At 35.9% G+C, this 23,169-nt stretch overlaps 1 protein-coding gene across 1 annotated transcript in view; it reads left to right on the top strand.

Annotated features, from left to right (window-relative positions):
* The window catches only part of HDAC9 (histone deacetylase 9), an 820,804-nt gene that overhangs the window by 655,292 nt on the left and 142,343 nt on the right, over nucleotides 1–23,169 (top strand). The window contains exons 19-22 of the mRNA XM_045827591.1: nucleotides 2,469–2,524; nucleotides 2,769–2,856; nucleotides 8,784–8,903; nucleotides 9,216–9,313. Coding sequence (XP_045683547.1) covers nucleotides 2,469–2,524; nucleotides 2,769–2,856; nucleotides 8,784–8,903; nucleotides 9,216–9,313 — 362 coding nt within the window. The remainder of the gene's footprint in view (nucleotides 1–2,468; nucleotides 2,525–2,768; nucleotides 2,857–8,783; nucleotides 8,904–9,215; nucleotides 9,314–23,169) is intronic.

Here is a 23,169-nt window from a genome sequence, read left to right as displayed (position 1 = left end):
AGCAGTTTCAGAAGCAGTTTAAGTAGAATGGCGGAGGTTGCTGTGGAAGATTTTAAAGTGAAAGGCAGACTCTTTCTTTGTTCAAGGAATTTGGCTGTAAGAGAAAAAAGGAAGATGGAATTCAAATTCTATTTGACATTTTTGTCCTCTATAATCCAGCTAATTACCTATGTGATTTCATTTCCAGTTTGTTCTTTAACATGATCTCTATTTAGACTGATTTCCTGTATATAATATTTTCCAAACTCCTTTCTTCTAAGCCACTGTTCATGCTTTTCCTCCTGCCCAGAATGCCCTTCAAACATTTTTTCTGCCTTTTTGAACACAGCCCATTAAAATCTACCTTGCCACGTTTTCCTTTTACATGTTTTTTCACTATGAAATAAGTGCAAGAAATAAGTTGTAAAACCATTTGGAAAGGGCATGAAATTATAAATTAAAAATAACCCATGTAATACCATCACTTAGATACATCATACTGTATATATTATTTTCAACACTAATACTTCTGAAACTTATGAGTATTTTTGTTCCACTAATTATTTATAACAAAATTTTAATAACTGTCTAATATCCTGCAGTATAGATGTACCATAATTCATATAAGCATTCTCCTATTATCAGTTAACTTCGATTTTTCCTGTTATAAATAAAACATCTTTTACATAAATACTTGTCTGCACAGTAAATAACACCTTTAGGGCAAAAATCCTTTAAGTAGATTACTTATTCTTATATTACTTATATGTTCAAAGAGTATATAAATATTTTAAAGGCTCTAGATAGAGTGGGTTATTTTCCAAAAAGGCCATAATAAATTATCCTCCTACAAGCAGCATTTATGAGTGTATAAGGCACAACTCCATTGTCAACATAAAGTATTTTTAAAATTTTCTGTTTCTTGGTTGGGAAAAATGCCTTTCCATTGGGCTTTTCATACACTTTCATTTGATTACTTATATAAACTGAATAGTTTATTGATCACTGGATTGATCTTCTTTGTATTGTCTAGCCACTACTTTTACCCATAAGGCAGTATTTTCAATTGAATTGTAAAAGATTATTATTAATGTTAATCTAAATGTAAAGATCATTGCATGCTAATTGCTTTGCCTTATATTATAGTTGTTGTTAGCTTCACCCTGTTGTTTTCCCAATAAAATACATGCCACCTATCTGAATCTTTACTGAGTTCTCCATTGTCAGAACTCCTTTAGTTTCTTTCATGTTTATCATAGATATCAGAAAGATAGTAAGTACCTTAATAACAGGAATAGGGAATATATCACCATTTGTATATCACCTTTGTATTTATAATTGATACTGTGATATTTGACTTCTGATTTGCTCCTGAGTTAATCATTATATATGTGCTTATCAAAATATATAACAAATTAACCCATTGTGTGTTAATTACCATACCATTCTAGAAAAATTTGTGTTTGCTGAAAGCCCTAGGGAATAGACTACTTTTCTTGATATTATCTTTGTGTTTGTAGTAAGATTTGGAAAACATATCCCTGGGGTATATTAAAATTATTTCAAAAGTTTTAGGATTGTATATTAAAAAAACATTGTCTTTGGAGCATAACACTCGAATCATAGTTAAGTGAAAGGTGGTGTAAACCATCTGATAAATGATTTTTTTTTTCATGTCAAGAAACCCAACATTTCTGAGCATTCTGGCTTTGCAAGGATTTATCGTTCCCTGCCTGCATGCTGGAGTTCCTTCAGCTTTCCGTGAGGCATTCCAGCTAATCTGGAGGTTAAGGCATTCCTTGATCATGGACAGATCTGATTGCTACTCAGCCCTGGAATTCTTTATAAAATTCCAGAATGCGGGCTAGAAATTGACTTAGGGAATCCAATAAAGTTGCAAGTCTTGGCAGCCATCCAAGCTAAATTTATAGGCTGGAAGAAATATGGGCTTTCCATTGTTCTCTTTTTCACCTTTCTGGGGTTTCTTTTGTGTGCATGTGGGTGTGTGAGTGTAAATTTATCATTTTGCTGACACTGAAGTGGAAATAACCATTGAGGGAATCCAGCTAAAGAATTTTCACTTTGGATCTTCCCCGTGTTTTCCGAACTTTGACCCAAGCCTGAACCAAGAGTGACTTTCTTCTCCCTCTGTAGGATGTTGGCATCATAAAATAAGAAGTTGCTCTTGAATATGAATTATGCTAAAGTATCAGCTGACGTGCACATTTGACAGCTAGGTACAAGCCCCCAAACCCCTGTTCTTCCCTTGGCTCTGGGGTGAGCCTTTTTTTTTAAGGCACAATCTGAGAAAATGGGATCACTTATATTGTTTCTGTTGATTCTGTGCAATGGTGATGGGGCAGTGAAACAAACTCGGAAGCCTCTATCTATACTTCAGTCTTTTTCTGTGTGCCCGATGCTCTGTAGTACTCGAAGGTTCAAGCCATCCTCCCATAGCTGATCATTGGAAACATATCTTGTTCTTACAGAATGGATTTGCTGTTGTGAGGCCCCCAGGCCATCACGCGGAAGAATCCACAGCCATGTAAGTACCAGGGACGGTTGCCCATCTCCAAGCGCCACGGTTCCTGGCAGTCACCTGCCCCGTGCATGTCTCTGAAGCCTCTAATTGTTAGCAGATGGAATGAAAAATCTTGCGAGGTACTCCCAGAAGCAGATTTATGGCTTCAGAGATCATATAGCATTTTTTAAAATGCTCTGAACATTATTTATAATGGTTTTCCCGGCTGATTTGCTTTCTTATTTCTCTGTTCTTCTCTATTCCGCAGGGGGTTCTGCTTTTTTAATTCAGTTGCAATTACCGCCAAATACTTGAGAGACCAACTAAATATAAGCAAGATATTGATTGTAGATCTGGTATGTATTCCTGGCCAGAGCTGCATTTTCAGTGACTCTAGATAAAAGAGAGTGACTTTGTATTTCTCTGTGAGGTTGTCTTGCTTTTAGCACTTGCAAACAACTGAAGGGTGTGTTTCCTTTGAATGTGGAAACTCATTAAATTCAGGATTGCAGTTCTGAAACCATAAACATTCGCGTTTCACTTTCATGGTGTTAACTGCAATTTAATGAGAAGAAGGCGCAGATCAGGGCAACTTTTATGATCCTTAAATGAATTGATACTTCCACAGTTAAAATAACCCAACAGAACCTGAATTTACTTTTCCCTACAGAATATAGACTTTAAACAGTCAGATGTGCTGGAAAGAATGCTGTTGCTTTGGTAACCAATTGGCCACTTCCCTTGGTTAGCAATCATGTTGCTTGTTGTGCAACAGTGGTATTATTAAAACAAGTCAGCATGTCATTCTTTCTGAGAAGATTTCAGATCACGTATGCCAGTTTGGGATGACTCCCGGCAGGGACCCTGAGTGATTAAAGTCAGAGGCATTAGATTAGTCTTGCATTTTAACATGATACATTCTTACACAATAGAGTTATAATTTGTTTAACAAATGGCTTGTTTAAATGCAGATGACACTTGGCATGTTGTCTATAGTATATTCAGGAATAATGAGCTGGAGATCTGCCCCATACAAAAGGACCAGCCCAGGAAAGGGCGAAAGAGAGCTGACTGGTGATTTATGAGCCCCGTTTTCGGTTTGCCTCCAGTTCACGAGGAGGTGTAATAGGTTGTCTGACAAAGCATAGACAGGAAATGAACCCTGGCATCCAAAGCGAACCTGCTACATCTGCACTTAATTAATTTTTGCAGGTGATAAAAGATTTAAAGGCAAAATATGTTAAAAGTTTTTTTTTGAAGTGCAAGGCTTAATAGTCTAAATCTTGTTCATATCTGCACTCATAATTAAATCTTATTGGGAAGTCGTGGCCTCACCATCCAGCCTCCGATTCAGTTAAGCAGGCACTCCGCAAGGGCGGAGAGTGCAGACAAAGCCGTGGGAAGAAATACTAAGTTAAGTTAAAACGAAGATAAAGGGAATGAAAACCTGATAAACATTTCCAGGGCTTGGTAGGAATGGCTGTTTTTCACATACAGTGGTGTAGCCTTACTGCAAGCACTTGGTGCTGAGACATTGAAACCCAACTGTCCGTGTATTTTGCAACCATGCTTAAGTTTCAGTGTAGGTCATAGTTCACCATTAAAGAAACGTGTTGAAGGCCTAGATATACTACAGCAGCGAGGTCCTACAGCTTAACAAAAAGGAGGACATCAGCACACACTGTCCCATGTACGTACAAAATGACATTTTAACTAATTAATAATTCCTGGTTTACATATTTATAAGAGAGTAAATTAAAAATAATTTAGTAGACTTCTAGTACTGTAGGTTCTGTTAGAAAGATGAACCAAAAACTTGAAGGAAGGACAGCAGATGAAGACTGAGGATCGGGGAAAATTTTTCTAACCTTTCTAAATTTGTCAAAATTGTGGGGGAAGAAGATTGGTAAACTGTTCATCTTATCCTTAAGAGTCTTTTATTATTATGTTCTAAGGAATCTCTTCTGCTACTGTTTTGTGATTCTGTGAAAATAATCAGTAGCCATTGAGTCTCTATGAAAACGCATTGGCGACATCCCAGCGCTAAAGTAATGAATTGTACAATGAACTTGGAGGCTAAAATGCCTAGCTTAGGCTAGATGGATATTTTTCACCTGGGAGGATTTGTCTGTAGCGTTTTGTTTTTGTACGTTAATGTAAGAATACTGCTAGAGATAATTCAGTATGATTTATAAAATAAGTTGCTTGGTAGCTCCAAGGCGTATCCTGTAAGATTACTGGCCTTTGATTATGAATTTGCTCCATTATCCAATCATAAAGGATACTGATTTCCCAGCAGGCTGTAGTAGAGGAGAAGTATTTGTTTCAGATTTTCTAAATATATGAAGTTCTGTCCAAAGGGTTGCCTCTGAGATCACCACCAGCCTGCGTATTCTTACGTTCAAGTCGTCCAAATTCTGCAGCTGCAGGGAGACTTTGAGGAAATTCCCCTGTTCCTTCCAGCTGCCGAGAAGGAAGTTTTAAAGTGCCACGTGGCTCTGAGACATCCGTTCCCCCTGGCTGACAGGTCTGTCCTGCAAGTTAGCAGAGGAGAACTGAAGGCTCTTTAATGGCAAAAGAACTTCATTCCTGAATGTCCAAAGTCACTAATTTTAGCTAATCAAGTGTGAACTAGCTCCACAAATTCTTGGGCCAAAGGAAGGCAGAGCTCCCCTCTTGTCCGGCAGCTGGTATCTGCAGCTTTGCATGCCTAGTAAGTAGAGAGCAGAACTTTAGTCCACCTCCTCCTGGGGGCCACAGCCAAATTCAGAGGCAGTGAATATTTTAGGTAGAAGTAATCCTAGTTGATCTGTGGAGCTTATTCATTCCAATTCTCCTTCTGGGGTAGATTCCAAAGACATTCAGATTGGCGAGGAGAGGGAGCAGGTGCACTTGCTTTCCATCTCTCAAGAGACTGGTCATCGTGTTCAGGGTATGAAGCTGTTCTAGAAGTATGATTTGCCTGGATGACTCAGGTAGCTTTTATATGATGTGACTTCCAGTTGAAAATAATACATTTGGGGCTTTCTTCATAAAAGAAAGGCCACGTTAAATGTCAGATTTGGGGTATTTCCATTTTTGATCAAGCACCAAACTTGACTGAAGAATTGTCACTAAATTATTATAAGTGATAACTTTAGCTGGTAGAATATATAACTTAATCAAAGCTATTTTAACATTTTAATAAGGATATATTGGTTCTAAATTCTTGTGCAGAATTCTTATTCAGTGTATTTTTGAGCAGTAAAAATATTGAAGTGATTTTTCAGCATTTCAAGAAAATCTTATACACAATGTGTATTTTGAGGCATGTAATGATTTAGTTAATTTCATCATTATAGGACTTTCATATAATCACCAATGATTTTTCTTATAACAGTCCCATATATTTTGTTGCCATTGAGAAATAAGTCCTCCAGTCATGCCTGAACGTTAAGTACTTTGCATAAGTATTTTATAGCAAAGAAAGCTGAAAAAATATATGTATATTTTCACTTTTCAAGGTTGTATTATAAGTCATTAACTAAAACAAAAGGCACATTTGGTCTGTCTTTCCTTTATCTCTAAAAACTTTGTGAATATGAACATGGAATCAAGAATTATCTGAGTATTTTTAGAATGGACTTGTGAATTTCAATGAAAATGTCAGTTGAAAGCTTACTGTGCTGTGGGCAAGACTATATTTCTTATTCAGAAATGTATTCAGTAATAAGCACCCAACACATTTTTCATGAACAAACGATTTCTTTTTTAAGATAGATGATCATCTTTCATTTGACATTCTTAAATAAACTTTTATAGTAACTTTTATAGAAAGGAAAGTTATCAAGGCAGTATATATTTTGGGGTTTCAAAGTATGGGTACATTTTGCCCCAAGAAACATTTTTCTTACAATGCTGGCTAAAATTTCTATCATGTAGTAGATATGCAAACGTTCTTTCATTGTTGTTTTTCAAAGAATTTTATTTGTTCTTCCTCTAGGTATCCAGTAGCAATCTCAAAGGACATTGTGGCTTAAGCTGTTTCATTTTGTTCACATAAAGGAAAATAATTTTACCATCTCTCTTTACTTTCCTCTGAACATTCAGAAATCCAGGAATTGATATATATATATATCAATTTTTCAGTAAGCTATTTTTTCCCGATGAGTATTCCTTGAATCAGAACAAGGCTGCAGAATGCTGCACATCTTCCTCAGTATTTTTTGATTCCTTAACTGATTTTGGATCCGTGTACTATATGGAAGGGAGAGAGGACAAGTGGATGTCTACACTGTGGAGAGCAAGCTCAGCGCAGGCTTTCAGAACCCTCCACAGGGAGGGAGTTCTGGGCTGGAGGTTGCAGTGAAGACAAGCTATGCAAATTTCAGTAAGGAGCAATAATGACCACCAGTCTCACCTCACAGGTTTGCTAAGGGGATCAAAGAGATCATGAATGGAAGTTAGCAATACAATGGTTACCAGTTTGGCCTTTGGAGTAAGAAGAATATTCAAGATGCTGTCTTGCAAATTATTCTTTCTATCACCTTAGTAAATTACTGAAACTCTGAGTCTGAGTTTACTTTTTCTAAATTAGTGATTTTTTAAAGATTTTATTTATTTATTTTTAGAGAGGGAAGGGAGGGAGAAAGAGAGAGAGAGAGAGAAACATCAATGTGTGGTTGCTGGGAGTCATGGCCTGCAACCCAGGCATGTACCCTGACTGGGAATCGAACCTGCGACACTTTGGTTCGCAGCCTGTGCTCAATCCACTGAGCCATGCCAGCCAGGGCTTAAATTAGTAAAGTTTTAATTTTACTAATTTTTACTAATTTACTAAATTTACTAATTTTACTAATTTTAGTAAATTTTTAATTTACTAATTTAAAATACCATAGGGATAGTGCCATATACACCACATGACTGCTAAGTAAGCCATGCAAAGATTTAATGTAGTGCCTGAACTTGTAGGAATCATTGTTGAAAACAGTGTGAGTTTTCCTAATACAAAATAAAGCACTATATATAGTTAAAAGTGACCCAAATTTTTTTATTAGAGAACCTGAAACTGTACACGTTACACAGGTAGCAGCAATGTTGTATTGAGTACAAATATATAAACTGTTTGCTTTTGAGTCGTCTATTTTATTTTTGTTCAGAAGATTTTAGGGTATTAGGTCTTCCAGTGAAGACATTTTAAAAACTGCTACTAGTTTTATTTTTTCCCATTTCTTTTACAATTCCAGCATATGTCTATATTATAAAACAATTAGAAAAAAAGAACTGTTACATTTTGAATCATTATCATTTACATGTCTGAAGAATTTTTTTATTCATTAAAATGACAAGGGTATTTTTTTTTATTTTGGTTTTTTTTTAAAGGAAGAGGGAGTGGTGTGGGGAAAGAAAAAAAGAGGAGGAAGGAAGGAGGCTGGGAAGAAAGCCATGATATAATATTAAAATTAGGCAGATTGGAGAAGATTGCATAAAGCCCCATGCCATCTTTCTGCTTCAGACCAAATGATTTAATAGCTAATGAGCTCATGCTCCTGTGTCTTTGACTTGCCGTCACGATTTTACCAAAATAAAGTATGAAGTCCTTTTTGCATCTGGCATCTCTTTTGAAGTGATTCTAACTGCTGAGGGATTACTAACTGAACTGAACGCTTCAAGAAAGCCAATTTACTCAGCTGGTTGCAAAGCCTTTGACCTTAATGGTGGGACTTGGCAAATCAATGCATACACGTATGTTTAGTGTTCTGTCAAGAAATGCGAAAATGCTCTGTAAGCCATAGATCCTTCTGCAAAATACTAGTTTGTAGTTTAAACATTAGTCTTTCTTCAGAGGCCAATGAGGCTAGTTAATTAAGCCTGAGGGGTTATGAACTGTTGGCAGTTAATAAGTCATAAAATTCCTCCATAAAACAGGATGCGAGATTCCATCACTGAAGCAAAGAGTACAAAGGGCCGGTGTATAAATATCTAATTGTACCAAAGGACTGGGCTTTCTCAATGACTGCTCATCTGGAGTCTCCAGGGCATGTTCACTGTGGTTTCCTGATTTTTAGAAGCCAGTTTAAAAAATGAGTGCATTAAAGGGTAATTTGCCTGAAAGTTCAGGAAGTAAAGGGGGTGGTGTGGAAGCAAGTTGAAGGGGAGAGAGAAAGAGGACATAGGGAGAGGACAGAAAAGGAGAAGGAGGCTGGGATAGAAAGACAGGGAACTCAAAATCAGAACGCAGAGTTCTGTCTCCACACGGAGTTAGACCTGACTGTATCTGTCATCTGTTTTCTTTTCCCTGTAGGATGTTCACCATGGAAATGGGACACAGCAGGCCTTTTATGCTGACCCCAGCATCCTGTATATTTCCCTCCATCGCTATGATGAAGGGAACTTTTTCCCTGGCAGCGGAGCCCCAAATGAGGTTCGGTTTATTTCTTTAGAGCCCTACTTTTATTTGTATCTTTCAGGTAATTGCATTGCATGATTACCCATAATTTTCTTGTCCTTTGCTGGTGTTTTAAATTACACGAGATTACTGAGTTGTCCCACGGGAGCAAGAACCAGTGCAGAACAAGTGCATAACCCAGCGCACTGGTTGTCAAGCAAGGGTGGGCTGGCTTGACATGTTGTTTGATGTTTATTTCGAGAGCTCACATGTGTTTGTTTTCCTCTCTTCTTGCTTTCTTCCTTGTGCCCTCCTCTCCCCATGGTGGTGTGGTTTTTCTCTTCTCAGGTTGGAGCAGGCCTTGGGGAAGGATACAACATAAATATTGCCTGGACAGGTGGCCTTGATCCCCCCATGGGAGATACTGAGTACCTTGAAGCATTCAGGTTGGTACTTCTTTCTATGCAAGTGGCAAATTAGAAAACAAATGTTGGTGGAAACAACACCAAAACCAAAACAGAAATGTAAATTTCTAACTAAGGTAAAGTAGCTAAAGGCTTCCATCAAAGTTCCAAAAATGTTGTGTTTTGGGGACCTGAATATTGCTACACAGCCAGTAAGGAATATATGTAAGACAACGGGTACATCAAGATGTAGTTGTATCGTTGGCGAATATTTTCTCCCATGCAGTCAGTTGTCTTTTGTTTTGTTGGTGGTTTCCTTTGCTGTGCAAAACCTCTTTAGTTTGATGTAATCTCACATTTATTTTTTCTTTTGTTTTCCTTGCCTGAGGATATATATCCAAAAATATTGCTAAGAGTGATGTCAAAGAGTTTACTGCCTGTTTTCTTCTAGGGGTTTTATGGTTTGGGGTCTTACAGTTAAGTCTTTAACCTATTTCGAGCTTATTCTTGTATATGGTATAAGAAAGTGCCCCAATTTCATTTGTTTGCATGTGTCTGTCCGGTTTCCCCAGACCATTTGTTGAAGAGACTGTCTTTACCACTTTGTATATTACTGCCTCCTTTGTCATAGGTAAATTGACCGTATAGATGTGGATTTATTTCTGGGTTCTCTATTCTGTTCCATTGATCTTTGTGTCTTTTTATGCCAGTACCATGTTGTTTTGATTATTATAGCAGTGTAGTGTAGTTTTATGTCAGACAGTGTGATACCTCCAACATTGTTCTTTGTCAAGCTTGCTTTGGCTCTTCAGGGTCTTTTGTAGTTCCATATAAATTTTAGAATTATTTGTGCTAGTTCTCTAAAAAACACTATTGGTATTTTGATAAGGATTTCATTGAATCTGAAGATTGCTTTGGGTGGTATGGACATTTTGACAATGTTCATTTTTCCTATTCACAAGCATGGTATATCCTTCCATTTATTTGTATCTTCAATTTCTTACAGTTTTTCAAGTATAGGTCTTTTACCTCCTTGGTTAAATTTATTCCTAGATATTTTATTATTATTAATTAAAAATATAATATAAAAAAGAAAAAGAGATCTAGCTGTAGTTGTATAGATATATTGGCCAATGGCCCAGGCATGCTCTCCCTACAAAAGAGGAAAACAGAAAGATTTCATTATTAAGTAGCTCTGGGAAAGTCTGCTGCTATAACATAGGACATGATTTAGAATGGACATTTATTAGCATATTAAATGCTCTGAGAAGCCCTTCACTACCTATTTAACTTCATTGGACAGACATATTCCTGACTTCATTGGACTATGGGATCTCTTTTGTACACAGCGCCACTCAGCATTCTTGGTTCTGAGGGGCTAGCTCACTCCTGGAACCTTGGCCGAGGCCATCTCATTTCATGGCAGAGTGCGTGCCTGTTCCCTTTCATGGTATGAATGTTTCCCTCTCACATTAAGACATAAACTAGTTGGTTGGTTGTTTCATGTTTCTCTACAAAATTTAGGTGGTAATTGAAATATAGATTTATGTATACACATTGCATTCTGCTACTTTTTTTCCTAAGCAAAGAACTTTTAAAATTCATTTAGGCAAGAAAAAAATTAAAAAGCCTTCTTTGGGGTATGGGTTTGTTTTTTAATTATCTTTGGAATTTAAAAAAAATTTAGTCCTTGGAAGGGCCTCTGTTTTAAGGAGAAATCAGACTGTGTCAATTTGTGCCTCACTTGCAAGATTTTAGATTTTAACCTATTGGTAATGTATCCTTTTTGGATATATTATTTAGTAGAATGTAAAAGCGGACAACTACATAATAAGAAATTTTAGAAGTAGTATTTTTGTGGAATTTACACTTACAAATTCCCAAGAAAATGTTGTTTATGTATTTAAAACTGAAGGAAATAATGGGGCAATTTTTCAACAAGCAAAGTTTTGATGGGTTTATGCTGTCCTGTGTATCATGCACACTTCAATTTCTCATGTGAGGGTCATTTCTCTTTTGAAAACAGGCCTGGGAGAAATGATGGAAAATTTCTATTTTCCAGAAAAATACATTAAAAATCAATATGTTTGAGATACAAAGGAAAATTCTATTCACATTCCAGATTTGTACTTTGGAAGCAGAAAATATACAGTCATATACCTATACTACTTATAGAAAGAAGCAGAAACAAGTTTATTTACTTTATAACTTGGGTTGTCTAGAAAGATATTTTTGTGTTAATTGACAGTAAAACTAAAAAATATATATTAAGAAACAATAGTAGTTTCAATGTTAAGAATTCTGTTTGCCCATATTTGCAACTTAACAAACATTACTACCATCTTAAAGAAACTTCAATGGGATAATAGACTTTACTCCTCCATCACATATGAATGTCTGTTTGCAAAGTTAACCTGTTAACTTGCATGATACACACATTAAGTTCTCAGCCTTACTATTCTCAGCATACTATTATACCTATAGATCTGCAATACAGAATTCCTAGGGCTTTTTTATTTTATTTATAATACTATTAGTAGCACTATAGCTTTGCATAAAAATGGATCATGAATTCACAGCAGGGAAGGATACTTTATATTTTGTTCTTATTGTCCTCACATGGCAAAGTGAATGGTCAATGAGATTTTTTTTGAAGAACCACTTTGAATACAATTTCATTAAATAATGTTAAAACAGATAGTAAATATACATTATTGTTTTTCAATCGAAACAGTAAGTAAATCAAGTTCCTAAAAGTTGCTGAATGTCCTCAAGAATGAAAGTTTCTCTTTGTCTGGAATGTGCACATATATTAGCAAACTATTCTAAATTTCCTGGTATGGTCACCACAAGTAAGTTTAATGAGAGGAGAAACACCATTATTTAGCTAGGCTGCAGAAATATATAATTGCAGTTTTTAATATTCATAGTTATTTAGAAACCAGATTTAAATCATAATAATTCTGTTAATTTTGAACTATGCAATGTCTGTTAGCTATTTAATATGAATGACTAGAAAAACTTGTGAACTTGTTGTAGAAGAATCAAGAAAGTAAATCACTCATTTAAAAATATTGACTGACCAGCCCTGGCCTCATGGCTCAGCTGGTTGGAGCTCGGTTCCATGTACCGAAAGGTTGTGGTTGTATTCCTGGGCAGGGTACATGCCTGTGTTGAAGGTTCAATCCCCAGATGGGTCACTTATGGGAGGCAACCAATTGTGATGTTTCTCTCTCTCATTGATGTTTTTTCTCTCTGTCCGTCTCCTTCCCTCCGTTCCTTCTTCCCTTCCTCTATCTCTAAAACATCAATAGAAAATCAGTGGAAACATGTCCTTGGTGAGGATACACACACACACACACACACACACACACACACACACACACACCATATTATATGCCAGACACAATGACAAGCACTTAGAATTCAGAACTGACTTGCTCTTAGGGAACATGCTAGAGTGACACTTACTGTTCTAGAGAATAGATGTCCTTTGACATAGAGAGGGTAAAGTAATGAACTCTCTTGGGAGGGTTTTAGGAAAGGCTTCATTGAGTACTGTTTGACTAGTGCTTCCAAGGATGAGTGGGAGTTTTCAAGGGATTGGAGCAGAGGGATTCATACGGGGCAGGGAGAATGGACTGAAAAGCATGGAGTCATGAAATGGTCTTGCTCTGTTGGACCAAGGCCATTGTGGTGGAATTGTGTGGCAGGAAAACAGATAATGCTTCATAAAGTCTTTTGCAGGCAAATAATTGCCTGTCTAAATATACAAATTCCTTTCTAATTTGTGGATTTAATGAGGTAGAATCCCAAATAATTTTAATGTAGTATTATTTATCCTTGTGAACGCAACCTTTGTTTCCCAGTATTGAAACTGAAGATCTTTCCGGCATCTGTTTATGGGAACAGGATATGGGGGAGTGATGAGGGAATGGTACCTTTTCTTCTTTCTGAGTTTTTAATTGTTTCTGGACTGTGATCGGTATGTTTGGAGGGAAAGCCTCTCTTTGTGAAACTACATTTAGAGTGGGATATAAGACAGTTGCTCATTTTTCCAGCCAAAATTTGTTACAGATATATTGCCCTGTGGTTTCTATTATGTCTATGGCAAAAAAAAAATATATCAGGCAAACCAAACATTTTCATGTTACTAGTTTTAAAGATAATTTTTAAAATTTAATGGAATACCTAAATTAGTTCAGATAGCTAGTTATTTCTTCCATGCAGTTAATCATTCATCCCTGAAATAAAGAAAGGATATACTTAAGATTTTTCAGAAGAGTTTTCAAAATATTCAGTAATATCAAATATCTCTTATGTTCAACTATATTTTCAAGGTTACCATTTTACAAAATAATTATGGCTATTTTTATTGAAGTCTTATATGCCAAGTCCTAGATTAGAAATTTTATAGACATTATGGCTAATTCTTAAGTGGTTTATATGAACCACAGAACTACTAATTAGAAGAGCCATGATACGAACTCAGGTTATGACTCTAAAATAGTTGCTTTTTTTTTCATGCCACACTGCTCCTCTTCTTCTGTTCATGATTCAAAAGAGTAAGGAGTAATAAAGCACAGTGAGCTTTCACTGGAACAGAAGCCTTTCTCCCCACCTGACCTAAGCCACAGATGCCTAGTACACATCATGGCAAAGAAGGGATATTTAATAATGACTGAATGAATTGATGAATTAATGACTGAATCAGAAAAAAAGAATAGAAATTATGCTGGCTATGAAGGAAGCATTGGAAACCCTGGGAATTAAGTGACACTAGCCTAACTTTTGTCTGAAAGAGCTACTTGAAACCTAATTACTTCTTGGCCCTTGAAGGAGTTGGGTTTACAAAGAACTCTGAATACTCCTTCATTTGCTTGTAACAATGTCAGGTGTCTTCTTTTTATTCAACAAATAATTTTACTGAATGCCTGCTAAGCACTCTCTGTTCCAGTCACTTCAAAGGATTGTTCCAATGGATCTGTCTTATCCATAACCTCACAATGAACAGTAGATAAGTTATTTTTAAGGTTACTTCTTTAGGAATCTGCAAATGTTAAAGTGATTATTTATATAAGAACATTTGAATAGTTTGTAGTAGGCAAGAGACAATATGTATTTCATGCTTCTTATTCAGTCTAAAGAGGAAAATATCTCAACATGTTTAAAAAATTGAATAGCAATTTCCAAATGGAGGGATCCAGGATAGTGGCAGAATACAGGGAAGACACACTCACCTCCTCCCAGGACCAGACTGGAATTACAACTGAATTAGAGAAGAATCATCCTGAATTATCAACTGAAGACTAGCTGAAGAGAAGTCTTACAACCAAAGATTTACAGGAAAAGTCATACTGAGACTGGTAGGAAGGACAGAGACACTAAAGGGCTGGCCCCTCTCCCTTTTTGAGGGGCAGCTGAGGTTCTGAAGGGATAGCTCAGCTGCAGGGAGTTCTGCCTGAAAAACATGGGGTCTAAATCCCAAGCTGGGCTCCCCAGTCCAGAGCACTAGAGTCGGAAAGAGGTGCCCACATAACATCTGGCTGTGCAAAGTAGTGGGGACTTCTGTCCTCCAGAAAGGGATGGGATCTGCTGGAGAAACAGACACTCTGAAACAGCCAATGCACAAAATTTCATTTGCAGCCACTCTCCTGGGCTCCACACAAAGACTAAAAGTAAAGGAATGGATGAAGATATTTCATAAAAATGGAAATGAAAAAAAAAGCTGGGGTAACAATACTTCTATCTGACAAAATAGACTTTAAAATAAAAGCTCTAGTAAGGAACAAAGAATGACACTACATAATGATAAAGGGAGCAATTTAACAAGAGTATATAAACCTTGTAAACGTTTATACACACAACATAAGAGCACCTAAATATTTGAAGTAAATTTTGATGGATATAAAGAGAGAGATTGATAGTAATAAAGTCGGAGTGGGATATTTTAACACCACATTGACGTCAGTGGATAGATCTTTCAGGCAGGAAATCAACAAAGAAATGGCAGTCTTTGCCATTTCTAGATCAGATGCATTTAATTAATATCTCCAGAGCATTTCATCCTAAAGCAGCAGAACAGACATTCTTCTCAAGTGGACATGAAACATTTTCTAGGATAGACTACATGTTAGGAAACAAAACAAGTCTCAGTAATTTAAAAAGAATAAAATCCTATGCAACATCTTCTCTGACCTTAATGCTATGAAACTAGAAGTCAATCATAAGAAAAAAAACCCTGAAAAACACAAAACTACATGGAAGCTAAATAACATGTTACTAAACAATGAATGGGTTAACAATAAGATCAAGGAAGAAATTCAAAGATACCTTGAAACAAATGAAAATGAGAACACAACAACCTAAAATCTATGGGACACAGTGAAAGCATTCCTAAGAGGGGAATTCATAGCATTTCAGGCCTATTTCAAGAAACAAGAAAAATCTCAAATAAACTATCTTAACTTTTCACTTAAAGGAACTTGAAAAAACAAAGTTCAAAGTGAGTAGAAGTAAGGAAATAATAAAGATCAGAGCAGAAATAAATGAAATAGAGTCTAAAAAACAATACAAAGATCAATGAAATCAAGAGCTGGTTTTTGAAAAGGTAAACAAGATTGGCAAACCTTTAATCATACACATCAAGAAAAAAAGAGAGAGGACCCAAATAAATAAAATAAAAAATGAAAGAGGAAAAGTAACAACTGACTCCACAGAAATATTGTACAAAAGATTGTAAGGAAATATTATGGACAGCAATGTGCCAACAAACAGGACAACCTAGATGAAATGGATAAAGTGTTGGAAACATACAATCTCCCAAAACTGAATCGAGAAGAATCAGAGAATCTGATAGATTACAACTGGTGAAATTAAAACAATCATCAAAAAAAACTCCCACAAAAACAAAAATCTTGGACTGGGTGGCTCTACAGGTGAATTTTACCAAACATTCAAAGAAGAACTAACACCTGTCCTCAAACTATTCCAGAATTTCAAGAGGTGGGAAGACTCCCAAACTCATTTTACAAGACCAGCATTATCCTAATTTGAAAATCAGATAAAGATACTACAAAGAAAAAAATTATAGGACAATATCCCTGATGAACATAGAAGCTGAAATCCTCAACAAAATATTAGCTAACTGGATGCAACAATACATTAAAAAGATCACACACCATGATCAAGTTGGATTTATTTCAGGGATGAAAGGTAGGTACAATATCTGCAAATCAAAAAATGTGATATACCACATAAATAAAATGAAGGATAAAGCCACATAGTCATATCAATAGATGCAGAAAAGGCATTTGATAAAATTCAGCACAATTTACAGTGACCAGAGGGGAGAGAAGAGGGAATTTCAGGGGAGAATGGGTAGGGTTTACAGGAACAAATTTAAAGGACACATGGACAAAAACTAGGGGTGGGGGGTAATGGGAGGGAAGTAGGGAGGGTTGGGTGGGTGGGCTGGAATGGGAATAAATGGGAGAAAACTGTACTTGAACAATGATTAAAATAAAGTTTAAAAAAAATTCAGCACAATTTGTGATAAAAAAAAAAAACCTCTCAGCAAAGTAGGAATAGAGGGAGCAGACCTCAGGGCATGTATGATAAACCAACAGCTGATATTATACTCAATGGGCAAAAACTATAAGTATTTTCCTTAAGATCTGGAACAAACAGGAGAGTCCACTTTTGCCACTCTTATTCAACATAGTACAGCAATCAGACAAGAGGAGAAAATCAAGAACGTCCAAATTGAAAAGGAAGAAGTAAAACTGTCATTAGTTACAGATTATATGGTACTATAGAGAGAGAGCCCTGAATATTCCACCAAAAAACTAGTACAGCTGATCAATGAATTCAGTAAAGTAGCAGGATATAAAATAAATATCTAGAAATTAGTTGCATTTCTATATACCATTAGAAACTATTGGAAACTATGGAACTATTAGAAAGAGAAACTAAGAAAAAGAATCCTGTTAATAATTGCTTCAGAAAGAATAAATACCTAGGAATAAATTTAACCAAGGATGTAAAAGACCTGTACTTTGAAAATTTTAAGACACTGAAGAAAAAAATTGAAGAAGATACAAATAAGTGGAAGCACATACCGTGTTCATGGGTAGGAAGAATTAATATCATTAAAATGCCCATACTACCCAAAGCAATCTATAGATTCAACAGAATTTATATCAAAATAGCAATGGCTTATTCCACAAAACTAGGACAAATACTCTAAAAATTAATATGAAACCACAAAAGACCCTAAATAGCAACAGGGATTTTCAGAAAGAAAAACAAAGATGGAGGAATCATGCTACTAATATCAAACTATAGTATGACACAATGGTAATCAAAACAGCATGGTACTGGCATGAAAACATATGTGTACATCAATGAAACAGAATAGACAGCTCAGAAATAAGCACACATGCATTTATAGTCAAGTAATATTTAACAAAGGAGGCAAAAACATACAGTGGGCTAAAGATAGCTTATTCAATAAATGGTGTTAGGAAAATTGGATAGATACATACAATAAAATGAAACTAGACTACCTTCTTATAGCCACACACAAGAATAATCTCAAAATGGATTAAAGGACTTAAATATTAGACTCAAACCGTAAAAATCCTAGAAGAAAGCATAGGCAGTAAAATCTCAAATATTTGGCATAGCAACATTTTCTCTGATATAACTCCTCACATGAGGGAAACAAAAGAAAAAATAAATGGGACTACATCAAACTAAAAGAGTTTTTGCACAGAACAGAAAACCACAACAAAATGAAAAGGAAACCCACTAAATTGGAAAACATATTTGCTGACACATCTGATAAGGGATTGATATCCAAATTGTATAAAGAACTTACAAAACTCACCACCAAAAAACAAATAGTCCAATTACAAAATAAACAAAAGACCTGAATAGACACTTGTCTAAAGAGAATATACAGATGGCCAATAGACATGAAAATAATCGCAATGTCACTAATCATTAGAGAAATGCAACTTAAAACCACAATGATATATCACCTCACAGGTGTGAGAATGGTTATCAATAAATCAACAAACAAGTGTTGGTGAGAATGTGGAGAAAGGGGGCCCTTTTGCACCATTGGTGGAAATGCAGACTGGTGCAGCCACTGTGGTAAGCTGTATGGAATTCTCTCAAAAAATTAAAAATGGAACTGCCTTATGACACAGAGATTCTAGTTCTGGGAATTTATATGAAAAAAACAACAAAACATCAATTCAAAAGAATATACAAACCCCTATGTTCATTGCAGCCTTATTTACAATTGCCAAGATTTGGAAGCAGCCCAAGTGTCCATCAGTAGATGAGTGGATAAAAAGATGTAGTACATTTACATAATGGACTATTACTGGCCCATGAAAAAGAAGGACATTTTACCCTTTGCAACAGTATGGATCAACCTGGAGAGCATTATTCTAAGTGAAATAAGCCAGTGAGAGAAAGATAAATACCATACAATTTCACTCATATGTGGAATGTAATGAAAATGAACCAATGGGCAAAACAGAGAGACTCAGAGATAGAAAGCAGGTTGACAGTTGTCTGGTGCTGCCGGTTGGGGGTGGAGGGTAGAGCTTAAAAAAGAAGAGAAAGACAACAGTGTGGTGATTTCTGGGGGAGGAGGAGTGGAGGAAGGTAGAGGAGGGTAAGGGAGGGATGAATGGTGATGGACGGAGACGTGACTTGGGGTGGTGAACACACAGTACAGTGTACAGAAGATGTGCTATAGAACTGTGCCCCTGAAACCTGTATAATTTTGTTAACTAGTGTCATCCCAATAAATTCAATGAAAAGAACAAACATTTTTCAATGTAGACAATATTAGTAGTCCTTGAAATTATGTCTATTTTATTGATAAATCAAATGAGTGAATGAATGACAATCCTTATATGGCTTTTTAGTATTAAAAAAAATAAATACAAACCCCTTAAATTCAGGAGGGTTTGATGAAAGGAAATGACTCATTGGGCACACAGTGAGGACTGGCTAGGAGAGTAGAGTAGAGCTGTCTGACTGGGTTCCTTTGATGTGAACAAATGGTGAATTAAAAAGTCACAACTCATCAAGCCAGTGTGTTATCTGTAGCTGCTGTAATTAATATTTCTTAATGATGATGATTCTCAAAGACAAAGGACCAATAATATCAGCAGTTCAGGGATGTTCACCTCAGTGGAAAACTCGCATCCAGATTAATTCTGTTTCACTGAGACTGTCAATATTCCACTTAAAAAAGGCCATTTGAGTGAGTTGTCCTACCTGGAAAGTAAATATCTAGCCAAATTTGTGTTGTTATTTTTATTATAAACTATTTCTTTTCTTTTCATTGTCTTATGAAGGATCTCTATTTAATCAACGTGTTTTGTGCTTACAAATGGAGCCTTTGCTAACATACTTTGACTGTAGAAGTAACTGGAAGATTTAAAAATTAGTACATTTGTTCCATACTCAAAGCAGTAGAATCAGTTGAACAGGTACAAGCAGTCCAGGGCACCTCCATCTCTCTCTCCTTCCCTATCTTTGGTTCAGGCCTGCTTGCTTTAATGACAGAAGCAAATTTAAAAGCTGTTAATACAAAACTGTGACTGGAAACTTTACTGGATGGCATGTCTCTTCTTAGGGCACAAGTCAAACCGTCAGTTCTGTTCTCAATTCAGCATCTTTAAAGATAAGGAAGGAACCATGGCTTTCTATGATTCCTCCTCTGCTTGTGGCAAAAAAAAAAAAAAGAAAACAAATATGTATGTAAGCCAAGAGCAGAGAATAGAGCCCTATTGTGTCCATACAGCATCTGTTCCTCAGACAACTCGTCAGTAATGGTCTGCCTGGAGCTCTCGTGGCCTGGTTGGGTTTATTACCATGGCGAGATGGCAGGTCATTTGGACTAGGGCACATAAATAAGTGAATTATTTTATTTTTCTCTCCTTGTTATTTTATCAAATACATCATCATTATTCTCATTAATTTTAGAGCAGTGACTTCTAAAAATTCTTGTCATGTGTAGACTGAAAAGGAGTTGCTAAATTCTGTCTTGAGAAATGAAATTGGACCATTGTAAGTATTTATGTTCTCTCCTGTTGAAAATGACAACTAAGTAAATTTTTATGGCTATTATTCTTACATATATTGTATTTTAATGTAATTTCATCTGAAGAGAATGGCCAGTAATGCCATTGTGAAAATAATAACAATGTAATGATGATAATAACATAGTAATGCAGAACATTCACTGAGGACCTAATATTCTAGCTGCTCATTTCTGTTCATCTTTACCAGTTGTTGAGCTAAGTGCTCCCAGTTTCCAGATGCACATATCAAGCCCCTTTGTGTTTCAGTGGGTTTTCTGATGTCACACAGCTGGTATGTAGTGATCGGGAGCTTGGTGGCAGCAAGCATGCGTGTGTGGACAGTACTCCGTTAGGCCCCAACTAAGAAGTGTAGTTCCTCAGTCAAGAGCAGGGGTGATAAAACAGGAATATAGTGAGAAATTCTTTGCAAATGTATTTCAGTCTCTCCAGCATTCGGCTTGGACGTCCAAGTTGGTAACACTATTGTAAAATTGCAAACAACTCCTCAACTGTCACTTACCTTGTATCATACAACAACTCCAAACCACTTCTTCCTGTGCCTTTCCCTCATCTGAATACTGAGACAGCCTATCCAATGAAACCCCCATAATTTTTCTTCCTTTGGATAACTTAGACTATTTACAATGGTAAATATATTCTCCTTCATTGTTAAAAGAAATTTTTTTTCTTGTGTATACATTTAGATTTTTTGGAATGCATATGTAATTGAACTTGAGAAATACCAAATTAAGTCTTAATAGAACATAGAGTGATAAATGAGCCTTTAGATCCAATTTTGAGGTAAAGAATGATTTGTTGTCATCTAAAAATCATACTCAATACTGCAAAATGATTTGGGGTCTCATTTTGTCTATAAGAGCTGTGGTCAATGCTTCCCACTTTGCAATGGGTTCTCAATTGTTAGTGACAACCAGATATATTACGCTCATGATAGCATGTATTTTCCCAAGGATGTCGAAGACATTTTGGGAAAGGGTGGAATTTCTTGAAACAATTTGCCAATATGAAATACTGTACATATCAAATTGGCCCTACTACCATCTTTCCCAGACCATTTATCATAGCTCGCAAATCAAGCCCACATTTTCTCTTTCAGAAAGACTTGGCTAATAAAGAAGATGTGGGCTTCAAATTTGAACTTGTCAATCAATCTCGGGAACAAAGCAGTAATGATTTTCATCTATTGATATTTTATTTCAATGAAGAGCAGTGCACATGAATTTGCTGCTGGTATGATCTACCATCTTATTCACTGCCCAGACTCAACTCTTCACATTCAGCCTGTGGAGATGTTTTTAAAAGTTTTACCAGAACATGTCAGAAGAAAATGAGCTATAGGAATACATTTTTAGAAAGCTGTCAGCTCTATCTGCTCTTTGGTTTCACCAATAAGTATACTTTGAGAACACTCTCTTCCCTCTTTCATCTGTGCAACATATTGTACCAATTTTCATCAAAAAATTACAATTTCTATAGGTGTGTGTCTCTAGATACCCTTCGAATTCTGCTCTTTGACCCTGCGAGTAAATTGATCTTAGGCACACCTGTCTTCCTTGGGAAACTTGCAAACTTCATTTTCGAGCTGAGCATCAAAGAGATATGATATTATTAGACAGTATAGAGCTCAGGTAAAAAGTCCAGGAAGTATCTTGAAGTGCTTGAAGCTTTGAAAGGTGAATGATATTTTCAGTGAAGAACTATTTAAAATAGTTCAAATGCTACAACATTGTTTTTAATATTATTTTAAAAGGTCAGATCAACTATAAAAATTTTAAGACATTTTTGCCTTCTGACTTAGAACAGTTTTAAAGCCACATATTTCCAGGATTTTGTGCAGCGATTACACAGTTTTCCAAATAATAAGGACTAATTAAAAGAGTGACTATGTTCAATGAATTCTTTTTTTCCTAGCAGTTCTCTCTAAGAAAGAACACAATGTGCGTGACTAGAAATGATTTGTTTTTATTGTCAAGATGAAACAATGGATTATAAAACCCTTGCTTTGTACAAAATCCTCCCAACATATGTGGAATACTCAAAGATACCAGGAAATGAAAGCTTTCCACAAAGTCTTATTGTGAAGCTGTGGAGGCCAAAGATAGCAGATTTTTTGGACGGTCAAGCAGTCAGATCAATTCATCAACTTAAATCATCTCACCCAGTAATACTGAAATTGTTGTGCAGTTAATTATGATATGACGCAGCTAGAATGGAAAATAAATATAATTCAGAAAGTGTGGGGTCACCCTTTGTTCACAGTTTTAGTGAGGATTTAAGATTATGTTTCATTTACTGGTAAGATAAAGTCAAATAAAAGTTCATTTCTCTTTCTTATCAAATAGCTATTAACCAAATTTCAGTGCCTTGGGTCTTAGATGCGTTTCTTCAAACTGAATAATTCCCTTGCTTTTTCAGGATTTCACCCCTAAAGTTTACTAAAAATGAATTTGTTGAGATGACAAATTATGTGAAAAAATATATAATTTTTAAAATATGTGATTGACATAAATTGGTGTTTCTTTTTTTGAAAACTAGGTGAAGATAATGTTTATTAATAAGAATTTACTTATGAACCTTTTAGATAGAGAGATCATCTTTGGGAAAGTCCCATTCAACAGAAAGTCCCCTCACATGTTACTCCTCAGGCACGAGGCTGAAGTTGACACCATTCCCGGGTAGGCAGGACTTTCGGAGACCAGTTCAAACATCTGGATGATAGACTCAGTTTTCCATATTTCATCCCAATGATTTGATGTCGTGAAATGA

The sequence above is a fragment of the Phyllostomus hastatus genome, unplaced genomic scaffold (genome assembly GCF_019186645.2).
Source record: "Phyllostomus hastatus isolate PE091 unplaced genomic scaffold, TTU_PhHast_1.1 phas_scaffold_78, whole genome shotgun sequence".
Lineage (NCBI taxonomy): Eukaryota > Metazoa > Chordata > Mammalia > Chiroptera > Phyllostomidae > Phyllostomus > Phyllostomus hastatus.
This window is presented reverse-complemented; position numbering and strand designations above follow the sequence as displayed.